Source organism: Alosa sapidissima, chromosome 4 (assembly GCF_018492685.1).
Source record: "Alosa sapidissima isolate fAloSap1 chromosome 4, fAloSap1.pri, whole genome shotgun sequence".
Taxonomy (NCBI): domain Eukaryota; kingdom Metazoa; phylum Chordata; class Actinopteri; order Clupeiformes; family Clupeidae; genus Alosa; species Alosa sapidissima.
This window is the reverse complement of record NC_055960.1, coordinates 26,471,689-26,498,813: the sequence shown is the minus strand read 5'-3', so window position 1 is coordinate 26,498,813 and position 27,125 is coordinate 26,471,689. Positions and strand designations below refer to the sequence as shown.

General features: G+C 44.0%; 2 protein-coding genes across 2 annotated transcripts in view; one reads left to right on the top strand and one right to left on the bottom strand.

The window, feature by feature from the left end:
* dstyk (dual serine/threonine and tyrosine protein kinase) overlaps positions 1–16,429 on the top strand; it is a 31,397-nt gene extending 14,968 nt beyond the window's left edge. Inside the window, exons 5-14 of the mRNA XM_042089586.1 lie at positions 1,872–2,110; positions 2,284–2,367; positions 2,607–2,783; positions 8,677–8,806; positions 10,498–10,654; positions 12,580–12,712; positions 12,935–13,048; positions 13,683–13,797; positions 14,567–14,701; positions 15,660–16,429. Coding sequence (XP_041945520.1) covers positions 1,872–2,110; positions 2,284–2,367; positions 2,607–2,783; positions 8,677–8,806; positions 10,498–10,654; positions 12,580–12,712; positions 12,935–13,048; positions 13,683–13,797; positions 14,567–14,701; positions 15,660–15,847 — 1,472 coding nt within the window. The 3' untranslated portion in view covers positions 15,848–16,429. The remainder of the gene's footprint in view (positions 1–1,871; positions 2,111–2,283; positions 2,368–2,606; positions 2,784–8,676; positions 8,807–10,497; positions 10,655–12,579; positions 12,713–12,934; positions 13,049–13,682; positions 13,798–14,566; positions 14,702–15,659) is intronic.
* Positions 16,430–17,540: 1,111 nt separating this feature from the next.
* The window catches only part of celsr2 (cadherin, EGF LAG seven-pass G-type receptor 2), a 71,756-nt gene continuing 62,171 nt past the window's right edge, over positions 17,541–27,125 (bottom strand). The window contains 15 exon segments of the mRNA XM_042089224.1: positions 17,541–19,816; positions 20,729–20,775; positions 21,208–21,421; positions 21,706–21,867; positions 22,439–22,600; positions 22,721–22,809; positions 23,099–23,229; positions 23,527–23,637; positions 23,894–24,020; positions 24,142–24,224; positions 24,469–24,581; positions 24,850–25,024; positions 25,575–25,775; positions 26,390–26,525; positions 26,743–26,910. Of these exon segments, the coding sequence (XP_041945158.1) occupies positions 20,733–20,775; positions 21,208–21,421; positions 21,706–21,867; positions 22,439–22,600; positions 22,721–22,809; positions 23,099–23,229; positions 23,527–23,637; positions 23,894–24,020; positions 24,142–24,224; positions 24,469–24,581; positions 24,850–25,024; positions 25,575–25,775; positions 26,390–26,525; positions 26,743–26,910 (1,915 nt within the window). The 3' untranslated portion in view covers positions 17,541–19,816; positions 20,729–20,732.

Here is a 27,125-nt window from a genome sequence, read left to right as displayed (position 1 = left end):
TCTCTCAGAGGGCATGGTCCAGCAGTATGGATCGGACTCCTGAGCACACACTAACTGAGTCAAGGGGGGAGACAGACTTTCTGGTGGAGGAAATTGATTTCTGTTGTTCTGATGAATTGGTGTGCGTTTGATCCTCACAGCCGTAATGACAAATGAGAACTCAGTTTACACTGTGGTCCTCATGTGCGGTCCCACTGGGCCCATACGGTCCAGCTCAGCCCATTCATTAGTGTCCACGGGATCATGTCCAGTTCAGTGACGCTGTGCTATCCAGTGGGAGCCGGGCCTGTCGACCGAGCCAAAGGAAGCGTTCCTGTGGGGCTGGACTTGAATATTCTCTAATGATGTAACTCCTCCAGAGTCCAGACACGCTCATGCGTGAGTAAACCGTGCCGCTCTGCTATTACGCAACTCAAGCAGCATCGTGGGCTTTCCCTTCTCCTAGCCCAACTCTTATCCAGCCAATCAGCTGTGTGCTGCAGCTCAGCAAAGCTTAGTTCTTTTTTTTCTAGCAATCTCCTCTGGTCTTCTCTATTGAAACCAAGTTACTGGGGATGAAGTGTCTCTAAAGCGTGTTAAAAGAATCAGGAAACAAGTCGGCATGTGTTTTGACAATTACGTCACACATTTCGGCACTCATAAACACATACACACGTGTTGACAACACCGAGGCTGTGTGTGGGCGTCGAGTTGTGATGTGTGAGCGGAGGGTGATGCTGTTTACTGTAAAGGAATGGAAAGGACTTGTCCAGACTTCATTAGTGCAGATTGGCAACTCGTGGCCCTGTGGTAGGACCCATTCAGGCCCGTTCCCATGGCAACAGCCCATGACTATTTAGAGTCTTTAGCTGAGCTGATTTGATAACTTTCTGAGGGAGAGGGAAGGAAAGGAAGAGAGAACGAGAGAGTGGGAGAGGGAGGAGTGGACGCGGTGGAGGTGAAGTAGTGAAAAAGAGGACTTGTACACAAACCTCCCAAACAGGTGTTTGTTAAAAAGCTAACTGGCAGGACCATTGATTTTTGGTTTTATTTGACAGAATAAGATTAAGTGTTACTTTCTCAGTGGAATTGTTCCTCTTCCCACTGAAAAATTGTTCCTCTTTTTTATTTTCAAAAGTTATTTCTTCATTTTTTCAGACAATGAAATGAGAAATATTACTTACACACACACACACACACGCACACCCCCCCCCCCCCCCCCCCCCCCCCCACACACACACATACATACTGTACATATACACACACACACACACAGGATGCAATTCACAGCCGTTCTCAAGAACCTACTGGTATACAGTATTTAGCCTAAGTCTTTAGTATTTCACAGTTTAGTATTACACAATATCACAACAACATTTGTAACCCTACAATGAGAGTTTTTATGATGGGCACTGAACTAAATTATATTTGAAAGACCTCTTTAATGCTCTTTTTTGCACATTTTTTTTAAACAAAGATAATAATCTTTTATGATCATATTTTATCACACATAAAACAATGAAAACATAGTCAATTAACAACTAGATGAGCAGTCTGGACTGTCCAGAATTCAGACCTATAAATCTATGATTCGCACACTCCTGGCTAGATTGATTGACTGTTATGCACACTTTATATTATCATATTTCTTTATTATAACAGATAATTGTGTGGTAGTAGCAGGCTTCACTCAGTTTCTTATTAGAGTCAGTTTCTTTCTTAGAGTGCTTGGCCAAACGTATAAGTGACATTAAGGAAGAAAATAGGCCGCACTTGGAAGGCGCTAAGCCGAAACGCGTCTGTGCAATAAACACATATAAACAAGTTGTATTCTTGTATACTGCTCAGTCTTTACTCATAACTTACTTATTGTTCTCATTCACTCAACTCAGATATCATTGTAACTCCAAACGGGGAGCCCGTGGCCTCCAAGGACATCAAGTCGTGCATCCAGCAGATCCAGGAGCTGATCGTGGTGCGTCTGAACCAGGCGGTGGCCAACAAGCTCATCAGCTCCGTGGACTACCTGAGGGAGAGCTTTGTCGGCACGCTGGAGCGCTGCCTCAACAGCCTGGAGAAGTCGCACAATGACACCTCGGTGCACAACGTCACCTCTAACCATCTGAAGCAGGTGTGCGCACGCACGCACGCACGCATATGTACTACCAGAGGACTGCTTCATTTAACAAAAAGGGAAAATATCTATTGCTAATTATTCATTTGATTCCATGTAAGAGATGGGGTTCATTTAAACATCTTCATCGACAATCTCTCTCTCTCTCTCTCTCTCTCTCTCTCTCTCAGATCCTGAACGCTGCCTACCATGTGGAGGTGACGTTTCACTCTGGCTCGTCTGTGACGCGGTTAGTGTGGGAACAGATCAAACAGGTAACCTCAGATGCACATTATGTTCAGACAAGTCACAGAAACCTGATCAGCAGGTCAACATAATTAAAGTCTGTGTGCCCTGCCCTCATTCTCAGCCCTCTCTCACGCTTTTCATTTGGCCCTCTCACCCTGTATCTCTCTCTCTCTCTTTCTCTCTCACCCTATCTCTCTCTCTCTCTCTCTCTCTCTCTCTCTCTCTCTCTCTCTCTCTCTCTCTCTCTCTCTCTCTCTTTGTGTAGATAATCCAGAGGATAACGTTTGTGAATCCTCCGGCCATCACTCCAGAGTGGAAGCGTAAGGTGGCTCAGGACGCCATCGAGAGCCTGAGCGCGGCTAAGCTGGCCAAGAGCATCTGCTCCCAGTTCCGCACCCGCCTCAACAGCTCCCACGAGGCCTTCGCCGCCTCACTCCGACAGGTGTGTAGAACCACACACACACACACATGCCAGTACCAGTGCCATCTCTGTGTCTTCTCATCCCTCTCTCATGATCAGTCTCTGTCTTTACTACTTTTCTCTCAGCAGTGTGTGTGCACACTAGTGGGTTCATATCTTTAAAAAACCTATTGAGTTGGAGTGCTGCCTGGAACGATAAGTCTGTTGAGATGGTGCTCTTAGGTTGAGGGCTTGATCAATTGTAAATATAAGAAGATACCTAGGCACTCATCAAGTGAAAAAATTTAAAATGCCTTTATTTCATCGGCAGATCAATTAAAAAACACTTTAACGTGTTTCGGCTCAAAAGCCTTCGTCAGGAGTGAACAATCTCTGAGACAAGTTTGTTTAAAACATCAATATGAGTGGGTGAACTCTAGCCTGTAGTCGGCGTTTAGTCCTGCCTTCATTGCATAAAGGACATTCTAACTTGTAAATAACAAGGTGTTTTACAGTTAATAAAATGTTTTACTTCATATGTTTTGTCTCCATGTGTATCCTAAAATTCTTTGCAATTAACCACATTAGGGGGGTGATTACAGGGGAACGTTTAACCCTTAAAGGTGTAGGTTTTTGAACATTCTAAGTTCCGCAACAATTGAAGGTTCTAAAATTCTATGTTGAATTCAATGAACCCAGATATTCTTTAGAACGTTAATTTCCCAACATTCCCGTCACACCGGTGTGATGGTACTCCTTTAAGGGTTAAAGCTAAATATGGAGGGTTCCAAAAAAACATTTCTCAAAACAACATTGCATTGTAATAGACTCCAGTTTTTCCTGATAATGTTCTTAATGTGGTGTGCTTCTGTACTAAATTTCGTGGAAAAGAAAACCCTTTCAGAGCCCTGTCTAGAACTCTCACTTTCTAAAAGGGACTGTTGATTTAGATTTCTTGTTTTATTCTTAGCACTTTGGAGGACTGTCTTCTTGTAACCTCTCTGAACAAATCTTTTTTCCATCTCTGTAGCCTTTGTATCAAAATCATTAATTTCATCACAAATTCTTCTAAGCCTCTGGAATTGGCCATAGGGTATGTTATCCTTAAGGTGTCTAGGATGAAAACTTTTGGCATATAAAATGGTGTTACGGGAGGTAGGATTTCTATAGATAGTGGAATGTAAAAAACCTTTCCCATCTTTAGATATTTCCAGATCCAGAAAACAGATGTTTGTCAATGTCAATTCCAGAGACAATTTTGATGTTTTCATTTGTGCTATTAAGATATTCATGGACAAAAGTTCAGATTCAGATCCGGCCCACAGTAAAATTACATCATCTATGTACCTGCCCCAATAGATTATCTTATTGCAGAATGAATGTTTGGTGGGATTAAATACAAAGTCTCATTCCCATTTACCCATATATAACCCTGCATAAGAGGGACTATAGCAAGCTCCCATTGCACACCCTTTTGCTTGTCTGAATAGGCGATCTTGAAAGATGAAGATGTTAGGATTTAGAGTCCTAGAGAAAATGTACAGGGGGGCTTTCTGTTTGCGGTCTCAAACTCAACAAATATTCTAGTGCTTCTAACCCTTCTTTATGTACAGTTGAGGTGTAAAGTGACTCCACATCCATTGTAACCAAAATAGTATCTCGCCCTATATTACCTAGTTCAGAGATCTTATTAAGAACAGCTGTGGTGTCCTGTGTGCATGCTGGAAGGGTTTGGGAAAGTATGGGTTTGAGAAAGTCATCAATATATTTGGAGATGGGTTCGGTAAGGCTATCGATACCTGAAATAACTGGTCTTTCAGGGGGAGTTTCCAGATTTTTGTGTATCTTTGGGAGAAGATAGAAAGAAGTCAGTTAACACAAATCCAGTTATTATTTCTTGCTTCAGTCAAAATTGTTTTTAATTCCATTTTCAAAGTTTCTGTGGGATTGTACTTGAAAACTTCATAATATTCTGGATCATTTAGTTGTGTATTAGCTTCTTCTGTGTGTTTCTCTTTTCTCCAGACTACAACAGCCCCTCCTTTATCTGCCTTTTTGATCACCAAATCATCATCTTTCATCATCTGTTCAAGTGCACAGCGCTCTTGCTTTGACAAATTATGGTACATAGGCATGCTTCTTTTCTGCTGATACAGGTTTTCAACTTCAAAATCCACTTTCTTAGTAAAGTATTCAAAGTAGCATTTAAAGTAACAGGACAAAAGGTAGATTTCGGCTTAAAAGGAGCCTTGTGGATCATATCTTGTTGATATACCTTTTAACATGCATCTTCCCTATTCAGTTAAGTGCAGGGTCGCTCCTGGCAAATGAGCCAGGGATTGTTCCTTGACCTGTAAAATCCAGTCAATTCAGACATGTTTTGGATATTATTATTAGACAGGTTTGATCTCCATTATATTCATCATTCAACCTATTCTAGCCAGATTTGCAGATTTTTCATGCAAAAAGCCTTTTTGTCCTCTCCATGTTCCTGTTGTGGGCAGCCAGCTCTGATTGTCTCCATCTCGTCCCCTAAACCACAGGCATGCTACGCATTCCAGCGTCCAGTAAGACGGCCTCGGCCGGCCGGAGTTTAGACTCAAGCACTTTGATCCCATTGGTCTCAGTAGAGAGCCGTGCTTATTGTGAAATCACACGTGATTGGAGAATGTGACTTCCGCCAAGAATAAAGACTAGCATTATGTATGTATATGTGTATTAGAGGGGGGGGGGGGGGGGTGCGTCCAGAAATTCCCCTTGTCCCTAGGCCTTTTCACACAGAGATCCCGCTAAATTTGCGGGATTTTTTTTTGTTGCCGTCTTTTTTGTGTCTAAAAGCGAGGTGAAAATTTGCCGGCCTGCTGATCTGTTCACATGATGCGGCATTTTGGGGAGCCAGAAGGCAGGATCAGCTATAGTAAATTAAATTGTGACGTGCAACAGGGGGCGTGTAGAGTGATAGTCGTAGGCCTTATGCGTGCGTTGGGCTTCAGATACAGCAGGTGTGTGATTTCAAAAACCATGGCGGGAGAACCGACTGCACTTTGGTTAGCTTGCATTTGCTTTGCTGTTGCTGTTAGAATGTTAGATTCTTGCGATAGATGTCTTCAGACAATAAAAAGTCATTTGGAAGGGAAATTGAAGAGAAGAGTTGCCCTTGCGTTCGCTGTGATTTCCCTTTGAAAATCAGAGGTTCACAGGGCTACTGTGGCCTTGGTCAGTGGCGCCGCCAGCCGTAATCCTGTACGCACTGTGCGTACAATTTATTCATGAAATCATTCAATATTACAACAATAAAAAATAGTTTGTGTATTGTCTTAATTGAAACATGCTTCGCGCACAAATGATAGCCTAGGGCAAAGAGAATGGACATCTCAACATAAGGATACACTAGAAAATGATGATTGGTGTAAACTTTGTCACACGACGTGATAAGCAGTTCTGGCATTCAGTCATAAATCATTTAAGTGTAGGCCTAGTGCTCGTCATGAAAAGAAAACAGCAGCTTAATATTTTTCAGGTGTTTAACAGTAGGCCTAGGCGCACTGTTAGCAGTTATGCCGAAGGCAGTGAGATTATTAGGCATTGCATCCTGTCACTCGCAGTTCGGGTTGATAAGATTCAGTTAATGCGAGTATAGATCGTCTCAAAGTTTGGGACAACCAAACAGCTGTGTAGGCAAAGCAAATCCTAATTGCTAGGTTACCATAACTGTCTTTTCTCTAGGCCTGGGCCTATCGGAAATCGCGACATAAGCACATTGGTTTCTTTTTTCTTTTCTTTCTTGTTCGCGTGTTGGGTAGTGAAGCGATAATGCATTTAAAGCAGTAGGCCTACATAATGTGAGCCAGAGCCGATATGGCCAGAGCTGCTGCTCTGTATAGGTATTCTGTCCCACCCAAATTTGCTAAACTACTAGCGAAGTAGCCTATCATCACAGACATCACATGCATCACAAGAAAGAGCTTTTACTCAGCTTTTAAACGATGTTAGTGGTTAGTTGTTGTGGTAAACGGTTCGAGAGAAAAGTAACTTTAATTTAATCATACTTTTTGCGCCCGTCTCCCTACCCATTCATCTTGGTGGAATACTTCGCGAACTTTACCTCAACACATGACAAACCATATATCAGAATAAACAGCAGACCTTACCGAACACAAAGGTGTAAAGCATGCCCCTGTACAGTTAGCCATTCCAGAGTAATCCAGTTTTAAATTTGCAGCAATGTCTTTATGCATGTCTCCAACTTTGCGGTTCCTAATAATGTGTTTAAACTGTTCAATAGGTCTACATGATTTTATAACAGGCCAAATACAAAACAAATGTTACAAACATCGCCTAGATATCTGTAAGCACTACAATCAGAGGATGTACATATAGGGCAGACAGACGCTCATGAGTTCATGCTTTGTTTTTTCTCTGGATTTTAGGATAGCCTATTATGGCAACTGATTGCATTCAAAGCTACAGTCAACTCTAGCAGGCATTGAATGACTGGAGACTTTGTGAATGTATAGATTGACATAATGTGCTGTCTCTGCTATTGCTGCTTTTGATCAGTTAGATTTTTTTGCAGTCTCCTGTGGTGGGCTGGACATAGCATCGAAATGCCCGCCCAGACTTCCCTTTCCGCCTTGACCCATTCACACTGGTGCCGGAACGAAAAAACTCGGCAAAATGTCTAGGGGGCTTGGTAGTAAATTTGGCGAGACACTTTGTCCCGCCGTTCCGCCTCGGTCTATGTGAAAGGCACAGTCGTTCCGCGATTCTGGTACATAAAATCGCGGAGATTTCGCCAGTGTGAAAGGGCCTACTGTAATTAGGAGTTGAGGAGGTGCGAGACATTGTGGGTGTAAAGCAGCTCGAGGCAAACGTGTACGCATGCACACACACACACACACACAGACGCAAACACACAAATGTAATCTCACGCTGTCTGGTATCAGTCCTTCTTTTACCTGTAATGAGAATGTTTTGCTAGTTAAGTTTGCAGTTATTTCTGTCAAGAGAGTTTATTTTTGATGCTTTTGATGGTTCTTGAGATAGGGGGAGGCTAATTTGATTGCATTTTTTATATTTAGAACCTAATGGATCTTGAATGGGAGTGGGATATTTTGTGTCTGAATGTGGGTCTGTGTGTTCACTGTTAATATGAATGAGGGTAGTCTCTTTCTCTCTCTCTCACCCTCCCTCTCTCTCTCTCTCTCTCTCTCTCCCTCCCTCTCCCTCTCTCTCTCTGTCATGTCATCTGATTATGAATGTTTGATCTGATTGCTTTTGCACATGCATCCCTCTGTGTGTGTGTGTATGTGTGTGTGTTTGAATAGTTATTGAATTAGGATTTGATCTTCACATGAATATGCGCTTTACCACAAAGCTGCTGAAATATCATATAACATCATCATAAGGTTTCAATTGGGCATGTTCATAAACAGAGGAGGCAGCTGGAGGCTAGTGTCAGACTAATGCAAAACAACAAGCCAAGTATGGCTCCATTTGGCAATGAAGGAATTGTATGGTTATGGTTATGGTATTTGGCCAAAGCGACATACAAATACCAAACAAAATAATACTTACATTTAACAGGGATTTAAGATGTTGGTCACACTATATTAAGGAGAATAGCAATAATAAACAACAATGTTAATTCAATCAACAGCCTAATGAAATAAACAATGAAAATGTTTTAAATGTATCCATCTGGACTTGACAATGTCACATCTATTCTTATAACAGTGGAGTAAAACATAAATGGCATTCTGTGCTTAATCCGAGGCAGTATAAAGCTGTTACGTGTGTGTGAGTGGGTCTGTGATGTTTGCTGTGTTGAGGTCTAACTAAAGGTTGTGTGATGTTTGCCGTGTTGAGGTCTAACTAAAGGTTGTGTGATGTTTGCCGTGTTGAGGTCTAACTAAAGGTTGTGTGATGTTTGCAGTTGGAGGAGGGTCACACGGGTCGCCTGGAGCGGACGGAGGACCTCTGGCTGCGGGTCCGCAAAGACCACGCTCCTCGCCTGGCCCGTCTGTCGCTAGAAAGCCGCTCGCTTCGAGACGTCCTCTTAAACGGTAGCGAACTACACCTCTCCCTCTGCCTTCATCCTCTCATCTCTATCTCTCTCTCTCTCACACACACACACACACACACACACACACACACACACACACACACACACACTAGAGCCCTGCACTTGAGCCCTAGGCCCGGGGGCCCGACAGCCCGAGGACCGGGCTTCGGGCCGACGACCGTATAATTACCTCGGACACGGGCCGGGCTCGGACACTTTTATTTTTCAATTAATTTAATTTCTTTTTTTTAAAAAAACTGCTAATTAAAGAACTATTTTGTGTTTAAATGGAAACACTTGAACGCAGCAGCAGCAGCTGCTCTGCCCCGCACCTCCCTTCTGGCCTAGACTTACACATCCGATTCGCGCGACTTCCCGACTCCCACCACAAAAATGGAGAACGACATAAAGAAAAAGATTGAAAATGGCGAATTGAAGAGAGTGAACAACACCAAGGGAAAAGCTCTGTTCTGGACTAAGTTTCATCTTATTACAACCCTTCAAGATGAGCCAACCGGGTTTGTTCAGTGTGTTGTATGCAAAGCTGTTCTGTCATATGACAGCAAAAAAACAGGTTCATCACATCTCCAGAGACATTTTGAACGGTCATGTGGCGGACGCCCAGGCAAGAGTTGTTGTCTTTATTAAGAAGAGAAATATTGATAGGCTTTTGCTACGTTTAGCCTACTAATAAACACTGTAATAAGGTTTAAGCGTTTTGTTGGTTTTTGTAGCCTACCTTATGTTTGGATTTGCTGTGCGCTCATTTAAAAAAAACGAAATAAACATTTAAACAACTCCACTACTAGTTCTCAAGCTGCTGTTCGAAACATGAGCCCATATTTTAACATGCTCTTTTATGTCCACTTTGATCTGTCAGAAACGTTTGTTTATTCACAGAAAAATAGAATGCTGTTTCTAACTGCAGAGCGTTATCCCATTTTCAGAGCGGCAGATTACATTTACGAACGCACCCAATGAATATAGCGTTCTATCACGCTAAAACATTGTTATGGGAGGTAAAAAAAAAAAAAAAAAGTCGGGCTTGATACAGGTTCGGGCCTGAGAATTCTGAAAACGTGTCGGACCGGGCCGGGCTGGCGCTCCACCCCCTCGGGCCAGGGCCGGGCTCGGGCCCAGATAATAGGCCCGTGCAGGGCACTAACACACACACATACCCTTGTCTTTCTTAAGCTAAAGCAACGGTCTATGGACCCTTTCAAGAGTTCCATTATCAGCATCATAGTTGGCCCCACAAGACTTCCGTTTTAACATTCCATATGTTATCTTAATGCAGAGGAAGTAGATTGGGGCCCAAATAGAACGTTCAAGCATTGTTTTTGTTTACCTTGTTGAAAGGGTCTATAGGATAACAGGACTCCGCTCTCGCCTTCTCTCACTCTGCTTGTCTGTCTGGTTTTGATCAGTCTCATCCATTAAGAAGAGTATCATTTACTTATCATGTGTGGCTATACCATCTGATTGCTAGTATTTACATAACACAAAACTGGCCAATGTACCATGACCAGAAACTCTTGGCGACCTAGTTTTTTTTTTTTTTTTGTCTAGTAATGTTTCCCAAGTTCTGTCTTCATTCTGATATCATCTCCTGGCCCTTAAGAATAAACATTAGGGTCAAACTACTATTTTCACATCCCTCTTTCCTCCCCTGTTCCCCTTTTTCCCGTCCAGGCAAGCCCAAGCTGGGCCGCGAGCTGGGCCGAGGCCAGTACGGAGTGGTCTACCTCTGCGACAGCTGGGGGGGGAAGTACCCCTGCGCCTTGAAGTCAGTGGTCCCTCCTGACGACAAGCACTGGAACGACCTGGCCCTGGAGTTCCACTACACCAGGTGAGTGCAGAGGAGGCCCCCCCATCACAGCGCCTGAGGATGGGAGTGTGTGATCGCAGCTCGTCTCGCTTCCTGAATGTAACGGGTCTCTCAGCCAAACAATACCGTCTTTACGTCAGCATAACCACATGTGACATGTCATTTCACTGTTACTCGAGACCGAGCAGAGTTCTGTCCCATAGGCTTACCTTTTAGCCATTTCCCAGATTTTCTGCTGCTTCCAGAGTGACCTGAAGTGCTGTAGTCCGTTTTGGGTTTTTTCTGTTTACAGCCTGTCAGAATGTCATAATTTGGTTCCCACTTGTGTATTTGGGTTAATATATGTGATGATAACTACTGCTGATTAATGTTTTTTCTCCATGACGATTTAGCATGTCAGAGTTTTATTCTCTTTATCTCTTGAAAGTTCATCTTTTCATCACAGAGCCCTTTGTGCAGCTCATTTCACAGTGGAAAACAATTATTGTGGCAGTCACCCTGGGAGCTAGTCGCCACCCGCTGCACACATTTGCAGGCTAGCTGGCTCACTGAGGTTTTATTCAATACTGCCTGTGTGCTTATGGTCTACTGGCATGATATCCATCAAATTCAATGTCCTGCCATGTATCTTTTGTGGACTATGCATACATGCCTAAATGAATTTGTAGCAACTGGTAAATAAGCACAAGAAACCCTTCTTTGGCACAAATAGTACACTGATATTTGGAAATATCAGTCCATGCCGTACAAGGCCAATGTGCTAACGGTAGCAGCACCCCGAGCCATGTTTGTCTGTCTGTGCAGCCTCAAACTCATACACAGGGCCCTTTCAGGGCACTGAGGGCAACCCAGCCCAGGGTGAGAGGATGGTCATGTCACAGTTAGTAGTTCAGTCGCCACCGGCATCCCATGAACTTGAAACAATGGAAGCGTTCATCTTACAATACCATTAAGGAGCTGCTGAGGCACAAGGTTGCGTTAAGAACTATAGAATGACTAAACATTCTTCCAGGTCTCACCCCAGAACACCAGGAGCTGAGCTGCCCCTTAAGTAGGTCAGTAGCTCAATACCACGCTCCTGCTGTCGTTTGCTCTGCCACAATAGTCTCTCTCAAGGTTATAGGCAGCCATCCACACCATCCACATTCTATTCAGTCCATGTTGACTCAGTGGCCTTATGGTCTTGTCACAGAATGGAGAACGATGACTACTGAAAAACATACCTTTGTGCAAATGTGGAATGTTCTAGTTGAAACGTTACGCCTCGTATTCAAGTGGAGCACTGATAGGATCCTCTCACGATACCTTGCACCTGTAGCTGATGGTTTCGTTTCAGTGTGACAAAGAAAAATGGTATGCTGATGTAGGGCAGGAGTTGAGGGGAAATTTGGATAAAGAGTTGATGGAGAGTTGGGAGCGTGTGAAGTGGAACAGGCACTCTCATGAGTCCTGCTAGAGTAATAGCAGGACCGTGTTGTCCACCCACTGTTCTCATGTCATGTGTATTAGGCGCTCCCTTGTGGTGAGTTGTGTATCCTCATCCGGTGTGTATATGTGATGCACTTGGTCACATGGTGCACTCAAATTCTTGATTTTTGCTCCATTTAACCCTCTCTGGTGAAATTTCACCAACTTAAGATTCTGGTACCATCCTAGCAACATTCTGAACATGGTCCCCTTGCAATATACTGTATACCATCCTCCCAATCTTTGTAAAATTGCACCATGTGAAGGGTTTTTCTTAGATCGCATCACATATAGTGACAGTCTGGACATAGAGCATGATGCACCCCAACATGACTGTAGCTTCGTATTCACCTCACCTTTCACTTTTATTCTCTCCTCTTCTTTGTGCTTACCCTCTCCTCCCTCGCTCTCTTCCTTTCCTCTCCTTTCCTTTCTCTTCCCCACTCCATCATTCTTTCCTTCGCCTCTCTCACTCTCAGGTCTTTGCCGCAGCATGAGAGGCTGGTAGATCTGCACGGGTCTGTCATTGACCACACGTATGCCGGCGGCTCCAGTATAGCAGTGCTGCTCATCATGGAGAGACTCCACAGAGACCTTTACACAGGCCTTAAGGTGCCCAGTACAGACTGACCGTAACTTAAATACAATGTGATATTAGAGTTGATTAGTGACCATAGAAAATCAACATGCAAATACAAATTCATGCAAATTCCAGGTTGTTAAAATACTGGTATACAATGTGTTGTATAATATCTGTATTTGCACAAAGCTCTATACACTAGCACAAAACCATACTGAGATTGGTGTGTGTGCGTGTGTGTGTGCTCGCTCCAGGCCGGTCTATCACTACGAGAGAGGTTACAAATTGCCCAGGACGTTGTAGAGGGAATCCGCTTCCTGCACGGTCAAGGGCTGGTGCATCGAGACATTAAGCTAAAGAATGTCCTGGTAAGCTCATCATCCTTGAATTACTCTATAGTCCATGAAGGGAGAGGAGCAATACATTATTAGTGATTTCTTAATGAATTATCTAAACCTAGACTGTAGGGAACAAATACTGGATTTCTGGCAAGGAACAAGCAAGGAACACATGCTCATATGTGTTTCTTCTGTCCATGTTCTGTTCAATAATATTGGTGTTGCTGGCTACATAAAGTAAATGAGTACAGCAGGGCTGTACACAATTCGAATTGCAATTCTGCTTCCTGTTTGCTACCTCAATTGAAATGCAAGTGAAATTCAAGAATTGAATTGGAATTTAAAAGCCAGTTTCAATTCAATTCTGGAATTTTGCACAAGCCTGGACTACAGATCAAAACGGGCAGTGCTAATGAGCACCAGACATTTGGAACTAAATAATGTCTGTGTTGTCAAGCTTTTATAGCCTCCATAACCTGTTAGTAAGCTTCCGTAACCTGTGAACTCTCCTGACCCCTCATAACCTGGGTTAGCACACTATGGTCTGCTCACTCTTAGAGGGGAAAAATATTGTCTCTCAAAGAAACTAGTTTGAGTCGCGGTCAATCATACAGTGGTTATTGTAGTTGTTGGAGGTTCTCATGCCATGTTCTCCTATCTCCAGCTGGACAAACAGAACCGGGCTAAAATAACGGACCTGGGCTTCTGCAAGCCAGAGGCCATGATGTCCGGCAGCATCGTGGGAACACCCATCCACATGGCGCCAGAACTCTTTACAGGTCAGATATCAGTTATACACAAACCAGATAATACTGAACAAGGTTCATGCTTTGTTGAGATAATGTAGATGAATTACTCGGATAGGCCCTTGGATTAGGCATGCTGTGTGTAATATTATATATACATACACACACACAGAATGTATGCAATGTCATGCATGCATACATGTAAATTATTTTATGTACTGCAGTGTTCTAGTGTCCTGGAGCTTTCATTTACAGACGTCAGAGCACACACATGGCTCCTGTAATGCCCCCTTCAGCCAAACCACCATCTCTGGTTATCCTCTCGTGAGCCATTGCTTGTTACTCCATTCAGTGTATCTGGAGTGTCGAAGCTCACCTCTTCAGAACAGAGAAAAATAATAAGGGTTAAACATGACCTTTCATCGGAAAGTGACAACCTGCTTTTATGATCACACACAGCAACTCTGATTGGTGTTGCACACGTTTCACGTTTTCACTGTTGTTCAATTTCATTTCTGCTACGATTTGATATGTTGACGTTATAATTCAAAGATTCAAAAGATGTATCTGCTCTATGAATAGCCTGGTTTAAGCAGTTATATTAGGTAAAGCAAAAACATGTAGTTTATATTTTTGATTCTCCATTCAGTGTTTGCAGTTACGTGGCTCACTACAAAGCTTTGTGCACCCACTGTAGTTAATATTTAACATTAAATCTATGTGTAAGTAGAGATTTTTGTCTGATTGCTGAGTAAATATATGTGTGTGTGTGTGTGTGTGTGTGTGTGTGTGTGTGCTGTAGGAAAGTATGATAACTCTGTGGACGTGTACGCCTTTGGGATACTGTTCTGGTATCTGTGCTCTGGCTCTGTGAAGCTGCCCGAGGCTTTCGAGAAGTGTTCCAGCAAGGACCAGCTGTGGAACAACGTCAAGAGAGGTGACCCCTCCCCATCTCCAATGTGTGTGTGTATGTGTGTACTTGCATCTCAGTGTGGACGTGTATATCTGCACATACAGTCTGTACTGTTAAGGCGCATGTCTTGGCTGTGCTGAGTACTGTAGTGTTCTTATCTCTCTGTCTACTGATAGACACCGTCTCTCCAGCTCATGTCCTGAACCTGTCTGTCTGTCTACTTATGTGTCTTTCTGAAAGTGTGTCTGTGTGTCTCTTTGATGGTAGTGAATGATTCACTCTCCTCTTGGGAATATGTGTGTGTCATCTCACTGATGTTGCCACCCCTTCCTCCTGTCTGTCTGATTTGGCATGACTCACTGTCAGTCACAGAGTGGAGATGTGTCTGTGTCTTCCTCACACAGCTGCCTTTTCCCTGTATGGGTGTGTGACACGTGTGTCTATCTCTGATTCTGACTGTCTGTCTGTTGTCTGTCTGTCTGTGAGGTTGAGTGCAGATATCTATGTATGTATGTACATATACTTTTTTGATCCCGTGAGGGAAATTTGGTCTCTGCATTTAACCCAATCGGTGAATTAGTGAAACACAAACAGCACACAGTGAACACACAGTGAGGTGAAGCACACACTAATCCCGGCGCAGTGAGCTGCCTGCTACAACGGCGGCGCTCGGGGAGCAGTGAGGGGTTAGGTGCCTTGCTCAAGGGCACTTCAGCCGCGACCCACTGGTCGGGGCTCGAACTGGCAACCCTCCGGTTACAAGTCCAGAGTGCTAACCAGTGGGCCACGGACACGGTCTGTCTCACTGACAGTGACTCACTGTCTGTCTGTGTATATAGAAGTCTGCCTCATTCACACTGTTACCTCTTTGTGTGTGTGTGTGTGTGTGTGTGTGTAGATGTCTCACTCTCTTTTGCTTGCTGTGTGTGTGTCTCAGTCTCAACTATGACTCACTCACTGTCTCCCCCTGGTATCTCTGAAGGCTCTCGTCCCGAGCGCCTGGCCACCTTTGACGAGGAGTGCTGGCAGCTGATGGAGGCGTGCTGGAACGGCGACGCCTTACAGCGCCCCCTGTTGGGCATCGTGCAGCCCAGCCTGCACAGCATCATGGTGCGCATGTGCAACCTCAGCCCCGAGCGCAAGAGCAGCAGCCTGGACGACTCTAACTGACTACGCCAGCAACAAAACACTTGACACGGAGAGAGAGGATGTATTGGTGGAGTGTATACGGTTCCACAGAGGCACACTCTGAAAACAAAAACCAACATACACACTCACTCCCTCATGAGCACGCACACGAACACACACACTCCAAAAAAAAGATATCCGTTTGAGTCCCTACCAAATGGATAAACTGTAGTGACCAAGACAACAGGTATGTTTTGTATAACTCATAGGTGTTTTCCCCCCATTCCCTTGACAAGGGTCTAATGTACACTATTTATGATATCTACCTTATTGGAAACAAAATACATGTAAAGTGTGCACATATGTGTCTTGACCTTGTTTGTGGCGTTTGTGTATTTATGTATGTTCTAGCACACACTATGCTTCTTTCTTAGCAAGCATGCTAATTGCTGCTTTGTCATAGGATTGCTACTAGACATGAACATTTTAAAAGTAGTCCATATCCAGTATTATGCTAAAAAAAAGAAAGAAGTGATTTTAGTCTGTATTTAAAGCTGGTAATTGGAATATTACTGCTATCCTGAGATGACAACTGTTTTTTAATAAAATGATTTTCTGAAATTACTGATTGTGAAGTGTTCCCTGCTTACAAAATGGTAATGTTGACTGCCAAAATATCTCATATTCATCATGTGAAAATAGAGTCTGTGTTGTTATAATTGAAGAGTTTGGTTCCAAAACACTATCTCCTTTTTTGAAAACATTTTTAAAAGCATTATTGTTTTATTATTATAAATGCAAATAAAACAAGTAATTGTTGTGGAGATTCTGGAAGAACAGTCCGTAAAGTATGTGTTGATGCCTTGTCCAAATCATTTGTAAAAGTTATGAACTTCACTTGGTTTGTGTCAAGTGAATTTAGTAGTTCTACAGGTCATATTAAGCTGTTCTCGGTTAAATATTGAGATCTGATGTTTGGATCTGGCTTTTTGATGACAATGGCACTGCAGAGAAATTATCTGTCATGTTGCCCTGCAGGTGGTGGCAGCCCCAGAGCCTGTCAATGGATTCTTTGAGTGATTTTTCCCAGGCTAGTGTTTGGCGTTTCTCCTCCAGTCTCATACCTATTTATTGGAGGAACACAGAAAACAACATACATTTTTGGTTAAACAACACAATTAGTAACCAACCTTGTCATGTACTCATCATTGTCTGGCACATATGAACCTGTTTAGATACTGAATACTGTGTGTGCATGCGTCTTGTATAGTATAGTATAGTATGTATGTCTGAATTAGCTACAGTCGGTTACCAGTATTTTGATTGTAAACGGTCCCATTTTGGATGCCAAGTTCATCAGCAAATGGAGGCTGGCTCACTTAAGAGGCCCGTAGGCCTCCACAGCCACAACAAAGCCCACAAATGCCTAATCAGAAAATGAGAGCAAGACAGCAAAACAAGTGGAAGGGCTCCTGTTTTCCTGCTTTATAGCTCCACTTAGTGGCCTCCTCAGCTCAGCACCTCTACCGTTTTGTTCAGCTGAAAACATTTGAGTGGGCTATACAGTCCAGTCAGGTATGTTGTGTAAGGACACGAGTGAGAAGGGGTTGGTAAGGGATATACCCACAGCCTGTGGACTGCTATTGAGAGCAGGAAAGAAGAGGAGAGGAGAGGAGAGGCACCCCCCCCCCTTCTACACACACACACACACACACACACACAAAAAAACAACACGAAACATTAAAAACACAGTCTGATTTACTCCAAGTTTGGTGTGGTCCATTACAAAGCGGTTTCACATAGAAAAATACAACCCATATGTTTTTCTACCCTGTTTCACTAAAGCTTTGACATCAATAGCTGGGAAAATATCAAGAGACAGAACGCATCTGTCCTGTCACATGAAGATATAAGCCACAGAATGTGGAAAATTCCAGAAAGAGTAGAGTGAATTCAGCCAAAAATATAGAGGGCAGTTTAGACCACTAAGAGACATTGCTTCCACATATTATAGCCCCCTTATAATATCAGCATTGGTGAACATGATAAAGGATTGATTCAGTAGTACCTTGACTGCACTATAGACAGAAATTACATCAAACATCTGTAGCTATGTTCAAAATAACCAGCCTTGTCACCTTTTCTCAGTAAACAGAGTGAAGCAACATCATTTACAAAGACTGACAGGCGTTAATAGCCATTTTCACTTCTGTGTGAGCTTTTCCTTGGGTTTGATCATTGAGCACGGCAAAAGAGTGAACAAAGACCAATGCATTTGTGCATTCGTAGGCTGAATACATGCCTGTAAATCATAGACTTCAGAGCTTAGTAAAAGTCAAATTATATGGAACACAACATTTGAAAGCTAGTCATTTATATCTATAAATTATCTACACTCTCGTAATGACGAACCTGGAAAAAGAACATAAAAACAAAAATAACTTAATATGAAAGACGTTTTTCTTCAAAATTCACAAAACAGATTAATTGATTGAAATCCCATCCCATCATACGAGTCATGTGACATGTAGGCTTTAAGTAATATGGTAAGAATCAGGGAATCAGTGGTTTATTTCTATCAACACGAATACATTTGTAATGAGTACTCCTTGAAGTGGGGGAGGGGAGTATTAGTGTAAATAGTTTATGCTCTCCTTACAAGTCTGTACAGTAACATCTCTACAAACATCACACATTTGCCAGTATTTTACAAAACAGTATTGTGGCCTTCATATCATATCTAATCTATAAAATACAAAGTTATCACAGAAACAAAACGGCGAAAGGCAAATCTCTCAGACAAAACATTGCTTTCAAAACAAAACCAAAAGATAAGGAGCGTTTTCAAATGGTCATATAAAATTCTCTCCCAGCATTTTTGTCTTTTTTTTACAAAAGTTTTCTTTTATGTATCAAAAGTCCTTTGTAGCACGTCACACATGTTTGTTTTTTCCCTCTGATCAGATTTCTTGAAAAGTCTCCCACTGGTGTTATAAAACAAAAGGCCTAGTGGTGGACAAGGCAGGCCGGCAGGTTCACAGTCTTAAGAGAGAATTCCAGAACTGGAGGGGTCATCATGACGATCGGCCTTGTGAAGAACCACAGTGATTCAGCAGTTTATAGCATTTCCATGATGTTGTGCGGTGGCAACACCTCTCTATTTGTCTGTAGCAGCTGGATGTCTGTCTTTAGTCCTCACGCTACACATTCTGCAAGATGTGTCTTTATACATCAGCACAGGCCTTCAGTGTCTGACCTTCCTGGTATCAGCAGTAGTCCTATCCAGAAGCAGTCATGCTCTCTGGGTTACTCCTAGCACAGTCTGTTTAATAAGCAGACGTCTGAGGTCATCTGCACTCTTGATTAGCATCTTCCTTCACAAAGCATTTTCTTAAAAACGTAAACATAAAAATTAAACTGTACAACTGGCCCTTCCAGGAGTAGTGAGTGGTTGTGATTGGACGGGGGAACTTCCCCGAAAGCAGTGTTCAATCGGAACCAAGTAACCCAGCCAAAGAGGAACTTAATCACATTTCCTCTGTTTGACATAAAAAAACAACAATAATAATTATAAAGACAACAACTGGAGGTGAATTCCTGTTTTCATGGGTGAGCATGGCATCGAACTGAGCATCATAACTGATCAAAAAAAGTGCATTGCTTCAAGTATGTAAACAAAAAAAAACAAAAAAAAGATATGCTAAAACCATAATGAGGAAACCAAAGATGGCCTCAGTGTGATCAGTGCAGCCCTGTCGTGGTCTGGGGCAGACAGACGCGCATGAGGTTTGGCACAAAAAAAAGGAACTCTACTGAGAGAGAGATGATGGTGCAGTTTTCGGATGTAAAACATTATAAATGAAATACAGCTTAAGACACAGAGAAACAGAAGGACTCCTCAGACCCGCCCTCCTGTCACTCTTCTCCTCTTCCGGCCAATAAGAATACACTGGTGTGTGGTCGTGAAGGTCAGGAGGCAGGAAACAGAATGTGGGAGTGTGGCTCTAGGACCTGCAAAGACACACCCCTCCGTCAGGCTGGTCACATGGATGTACTGCGGTGGCTGTTGGTTGGACAGAGGGGAGTGGTGGGGTGGAACAGGGATGGAGGAAGACAAAGTGGAGAGCAGGAGGATGGAGGGGGTGTGGTGGGTTAGGGTAGGGTGGGGTGGAGGGGGGGGGGGTTGAGGAAGATGAAACACAAAATGGGAGGAAAAACAAAACAAAAATGTGGAGTTATGGACCGAGATGACAACACCAGAAATGAGACATAACAATTTGGGGGCCCAACACAACAGATGAGACAAAACAATGGGAGATGCTTTGGTTGATTTGATAATCTGGATGTGAGAGAGATGTTCTGGCAGCAGTCATGAAAATGAAAAGTGCCCCAATGATTAGCTTAGAGGAAGAGTGCGATCCTGATTTACAAATCACAAGGATCACAAACTTCAGTGGAGAAAATTAAAAAATAAGAATCTATGATTATTGGAAAGAGAAGAGAGAGAAAAAGAACACTGTTAGTATGGGCTATGTTTGGGAGCTCACACTTGACTCGTGGTGAGCTTTTATTGGAAAGATCTGAATTTGAATATGGAATGAATATCCAAATCCACCACCAAAAATTTCAATGTATGATGTATATCACTAATCAGCAATTTTGCTCTTTGCCCATTTGTAACTTGAAAGGGACTTGTGGTAAAGGTGTTCTAAATGGTGGGTTCTAGCTCCTATTAGAAATTCTCTGGTTCTAGTTAAGAGGCTAATGCTAAAAGGTTAGCGCTATGTCAAAGGCAGACAAGAGACACAGTTAACACATGTGGTGGTGACATGAGGAGAGAACAGTTGGAGAACAAGACATGTACACACCAAACAGCCACGGTCCAAACATTTAAATATCACAATAACAGAAAAGCGTCCCTACTTAGCTAAGTAAAAGGAGACTTTGTGCGACTGTGCACTGACAAAGCCCTGTGCAGAAGTGAAAGAAAGAGAGGAAGAGGAAGAAGAGTAAGGACAACAACTCCATTCAAATATGTATAATTCATTCTTTAGACCAAGACTGCCAGTTTGTCCTTTGCATGAACTTCCAGGAGTCTTCATTCACAGTGTTTGTTATTATCGTTTGAGTAATGGCTATCTCTGCATATTAGCATTATGATGACATGTACACATCTAGCTGCTGCTGATGTCAGTTTTTACATTTCACACAACCTTATTTTAACAGCCAATATCAGGGTTTTGAGTGTAAAAGCAAACATATATTTGCATTTTACTCTGAAATATATGTAATACTTTGTGCTCAACAACATGTACTAACAGATGTAATGTACATAAGTCAAAGAGGTCTTTTGCTTTCTCAGCCTGGACTCGGGGGCCTGGCATCTTGTGCACTATACTCACTCTGATCCTGACGAGTCGTCGTCCATGGTCCCCTTGGCCTTGATGCTCAGCGCCACACCGTTCAGCTGCTCCGGCACGCTGGCCTTCGCCCCACTACCTTTCCCCTCACTGGAGGAGGAGCCTCGCGAGGAGGTGGGGCCAGCCAGCTCGTTGTGGATGCGGTTGATGCCGTTCCTTTCAGCAATTGGAGACAGCTGCTTCTTCTTCAGGATGCCTGAGACGTGTGTTCAACAAACAGAAGTTGTAAGGGCCTGTATTAGTATATACTGCTACATATTAGTATATACTGCTATATATATGCTGAGACCTTGAATTTCCCCTGGGGATCAATAAAGTATCTATCTATCTATCTATCTATCTATCTATCACAGGTTCCATCCGTTCTATCCATCCGCTCTGACAGCTGGTCATTCCAAAACCTTCAGGTGGGTAGTAACACACATTTAACAAACGTTGCCCATCAGGATGCAGTAATGGACACCTCTTATTCAGGCTTACCTTTCTGTGGGTGGGCATTGGGGTTGGGGATGCTGGGCAGGAGCAGAAGCATGTTCTCCTTCCCATAAGTCTCTGCTCTGTCTCCGTATCGGTCGTCAGGATGGGTCAGCGTCTCCACCCTCAACTTCTCGGCCCCACTTTCATCGTCATCTGCATACTCCCCTAGCCACAACAATTACTCACGTTATCATCTCATCGAGAAATGCAGACAGAACTTGGAGGAGTAACGGCTCCTACACACAGTTGCGTTCCGTCAACGCATGCCAGTGGGTGTTCCCGACGGTAGCTATGCAAATGACTTGAAGTATAACCGTAATTTGATTGGTTGGACTTCTCAACGCGAGCTACGGGAGAAACGCGATGCAACGGACCCACAATTCAGTTCGGCAACGGATGACGTGAGCCCATTCATGTAAAGTGAATGGGATGCGTCTCCAGCAACGCAACGCACGCAGCTGTGTGTAGGAGCCGTTAATGGAGCAGAACTCAACTTATTTTCTTCTCTACACTGATTGTTATGGTGCAGGTGAGGGTATTTATAGGGTTTATCAACGGATGTTTTAACATCACACCGATACGCACTCATGAACTAGATGTACAGGACTCCGGGATAACAAGCTATAAGGAAATGTTGATGAGTGACATCAATTTCTTCAAATGTACAAAGTAAATACTATAATATATATCCCCAATAAGTGGAGTGTGTTGTATGTTAACGGAAGTGCTGGTGTACCATGTGGACGTTTGCCGGAGCCAGTGGCCAGACTTTCCCAGCATTCCTCCTCAGGGTACGGCCCATCCTCGTCCTCGCTGTCCGAGGAGTGGGTCGAGGCGTAGGAGCCGCTCTGGTCGTCCTCCAGCTCAGACAGGTCACTGTCAGAGTCCGAATCCTCATCTGAGGAATCACACACACACACAAAGAAACAAAGTAAGGTTAAAGCCATTACAACCTATTCACAAGGCTACACATTATCGATTCAGTTTACCGGAAAGAGAGCTAGTCTAGGAATCCTACCATCTACATGTTCTTTGACGTCATGAAAGAGGGAGTTATGGTCGTTCAGCGCAATGTGGGCCTGGCTGTTATCCATCCCAACATCATCTCTGGAGGAAAAAAATAAAAACACTTTTTTTAAGTATAGAAACCTTGCACACAGTTACCTTTTCTGTGACTGTTTGTTTAGTGTGAAAGAGACAGAAGAAGCCCTTCTTTGAGTCAAAAAGGCCACATATAAAAAATTAAAATAAGACAATATCATAAAACATGGAAAAACTAGGCCTTGCTTTCCAAAAAGTTTTTCAAAAAAACTTGAATAAAAACAAAACGGAAAAAGAAAACACCATCTCTCGTGTGCAGCTTATTAACTGATGAAAATTGGAGGTCCAGCGCTACCTGAGGACAAAAGGCACGTAGCTCTGCTGACTCTTGCCGCTCTGTAGGGTGCCGTTGAGGGAGCCGCTGGAGTCTCCAAACGGCAGGTGGTACAGACGCCCGTCCATGTAGCTGGTGTTGCAGTTGTACGACTGGAGAGGAGGGAGGAGGAGGGAGAGATGAGGAGAGAGAACATCGAGATTTGGCTTAAAGTGTTAACAGCTAGAGAGAGGAGGAGATAGAAGGAGAGGGCAAAAGAAAGAAAGAAAGAAAGAAAGAAAGAAAGAAAGAAAGACAGAGAAAGGGATAGGGAGACAGAGAAAGATGGGGAGAAAGAGAGAATGCAAGACTGCAAGAGAGAAAGGTTAAGAGATGGCCCTCTATGTTTTTACAGAACTTTGACCAGGTTGACTTGGAGTAGGTGCAAGTGTATGGGTGCAGTGACTCACAGAGGGCTTTGACTTGATCATGTGATCGGGCCTCTTGCGGCTGCAGCAGTACTTCATGGCGTCCCTCGCCTCCTTATTGAACACGATGCGGAAGAAGAAGATGAAGGGTCCCTGAGGAAGAGGAGAAGACTGACGAATGAGCACTTCATCTGTGACTAATTAATTGCTCTAAATTTACTAGAGCCCACAGCAAAATATCCAATGCAATCAGTTTAATTCCATTACAGTGGACTATTATGGAAATGTGGAGGGCTCACATTCATCATTCAACATTCAATTTCCTTTCATCCGATTTTTATATCATATTTGAATCTTCAAATGTAAATGCTGAATTCTGCTGCACTGGACCTGAGCAGCAAGTCCTTACCTGCAGACAGTTGAATCCGGCGAACAGGTAGTGGAAGATGATCATATCACTGTTGACCGACAGGATGCCCAGCAGACAGGTCACTGTGACTAGGAAGAGGACGCCACACGCAGTCCTCAAGCCCGTACTGAACACACACACACACACACACACACACACACACACCCGAGAGTGAATGTTAAGTAAACAGCCATGAAGAGAGGCAGTCTGTTATCATGGGTATACTGGATTTTTATTGAGGCACTCACACAGGCGGTTCCTTCTTCTCAAAGCTGTGGTGACGCATGGAGCAGGAGGCTTTGGATGCCAGGATGTACAGGAAGATGTTCATCTGCAAACACATACACAGGTTTAATGGTGCATTCAAGTCCCATAAATCAGCATATGACTCAAATAGCGTCAATCTACTGACCATGCACTTGTGTGTGTGTGTGTGTGTGTGTGTGTGAGTGTGTGAATATGTGAGAGTGTGAGTGTGTGTGTGTGTGTGTGTGAGAGTGTGTGTGTGAGAGTGTGGCAGGGAAGGATGACAGGTACTGAGAGTGTTTCTGTGTGGTGTGCAGTATGCCACTCACAGACACCACCAGGGCGATGGGCCCTGCAAAGCTCCAGATGAGCGTGTCGTAGATGCTGAGCCAGCAGAAGTCTGGATTCCCGTAGCCTTCTGGGTCCAGGCCCACCGCCAGCCCTGCTCAGCACAGCACAGCACAGTCGCATCAGCATCCAGACAGCACACATCATACACTCTGGTTATCCAACAACAGATTTTTAATGAAACACACTCAAGGCACTGCGACAGACACAGTGTGGATGTATCTGGCAGTGCCTTTGGCATTATATGGTAAGATGCAGGAGGTAAGTGTTTGTGCATGTCATTGTGTGTAAAGTCTGATACAAGGCAAATGAGTCTGTGAAAGGGCACGGGGCTATGCGTGTGTACATGTCCTCGCACGTACCTGTGATGAATGCAGGCACGCCCCAGCCAATCATGTAGTAGAAGCGCATGGGGCCGTAGTTGATGTCACGCAGCTCAGTGAGCATGCGGTACACGTGCAGGCCCTCCAGGAAGAGCCAGGAGAACGCACACAGGTAGAAGAAGTGCAACAGGATGGCAATCACCGTGCACAAGAACTACAGCACAGAGGAAGGGGAGGGGAGAGAGAGCGAGAGAGAGAGAGAGAGAGAGAGAGAGAGAGAGAGAGAGAGAGAGAGAGAGAGAGAGGAGGAAGATGAGAGGGGAGGGGACAGGCCGGGGGAGAGAAAAGAGAGTCGTTTAATTTTTTATTCAAATGTTCATCATCTCCCTTCTTAAAAAGGGACAAACAACAAAAGTAACTGAGAAAGAGCTTTAATGCAATGAGAAAGAAAAGGAGACAGAACAACCATAAATACATAAATAAAACAGTTAAGAGGAGGCAAATAGAGGCCGATGACAAAGAGTCAGAGAAGAGACGAGACGAGACGAGACGAGACGAGAAGAGACGAGAAGAGAAGAGAAGATGAGAGAAGAGAAGAGACGAGACGAGAAGAGAAGAGAAGAGAAGATGAGAGAAGAGAAGAGAAGAGAAGAGAAGAGAAGATGAGATGGGAAGTTCCATGAGAGTTAGTGGCTGAGGCTGGGTTAGTGGAGAAAAGGGGAATAAAGTACTGAAAGTCAGCATGGAAGGGGGTTGGTCCTTACAGGGTTGTCGGCCTGGTTGATGCCCAGCATGAAGGTCAACTCGGCGATGAAGAGGGCGGCGGCGGCGTTGCTGAGGATGCTGGTGCGGTTGCTGTGCATGGCCCGCAGGCACGCCAGGAAGAGCATGGTCAGCAGCAGGAAGCCCAGCGTCACGCCCACCGTGCTCCACGTCACCAGCTGCACCGGCAGGATCTCCCCGTTCTGCAGACAAGAGGACCAGAGGCTGTTGTGAGAGGATGGGCCAAGCGTGTGTGTGTGTGTGTGTGTGTGTGTGCGCGCACAGCTGGGATGCAAATGTGCACATGTGTGTCTCTAGACTACACTCTCTCAGTGTACAAGCTCAATGAGTCAACGACAGTGTTTGGAATAATATCTCTAGTTTGTGAGAATCTATGTGTGGACCTAAAACTGAACAGCTTGCTCATATAGTGTAAGCGATTATAGGCCTATGCTACAACGGGTCAGCAAGTGGAGTACTCCGTTCGCGGAGCGTAAACATCGTTTTTAGAAGACTAGTCTACTTTTTTCGAGCGTACGCCATCACTTCTGGGCCAGTTCCATTGATTAGGCTACAGTGGATGCTAATTGTTGCAGCAGATGCTCTGCGAATGGAACGCTTCAGTTCCGTGCCCAGTGCAGCCACCCTGAAAGAGAGTAACATGGGGTAGGCTGGCTACACACTGCATAAAACACTCTGTCCATGAGTGGAGTTTTTTGGTTAGTACATGTAGTATCTTCTGTGTACTGATGCCCGTGTTCGGTCATACGTGGCCCATACGTAGGCTGGTGAGGGTGTCATGTATGTGTGAGCTGACCTCTCGTCTGGAGATGTCCATGAGCACAGCGAAGCTGGTCATGTGGTAGCACTGGCAGCTGATGTGGGTGCTGTTCCGGAACACCACATCACAGCCTTTAGCTGACCAGGCACCACTGCCCCCGGGTGACCCAGTTCTGTAAACACACACATGCATGCAAACACACACACACACACACACACACACACAGAAAAACATTGAGTTAGCACACAAGTCAAGAATTGTAAATGCACATCGACTTCTGATTTCACTGTTCCATATGGTGGTGGTGGTGGTGTGTGTGAGAGAGACAGATAGAACGAGAGAAAGTGAGTGTGTGTTTGTTATGGAGAGAGAGAGTGTGTAATGCTTACACTATAGAATGGTTCCAGAAGACGCAGATGGGCTTGGAGCGCTCCTCGGTGGTGACGAGGCGGAACTGCACGGTGATGGGCTTGTTCAGGGCGTGCTGCAACAGCTCCTCATTGTCATGCACCGTGATGCTCACCACCGGGGTGTTGATAACGGGCCGCTTGGGAACTCTGTGGATGAACACACACACACACACACACACACACACACACACACACACACACACACACACAGAAAAAAATCAGGCAGAAGAAAATTGTGTAGGACGGACCGCGATTGGCCTTTATCTGAAGACTGGTGTTACATTAATCACACTCTTTCTTCTTCCTTCTTGTTCTCACTCTCTCGCTCTCTCTCTCTCTCTCCGTTCCTTTCACTCTCCCTC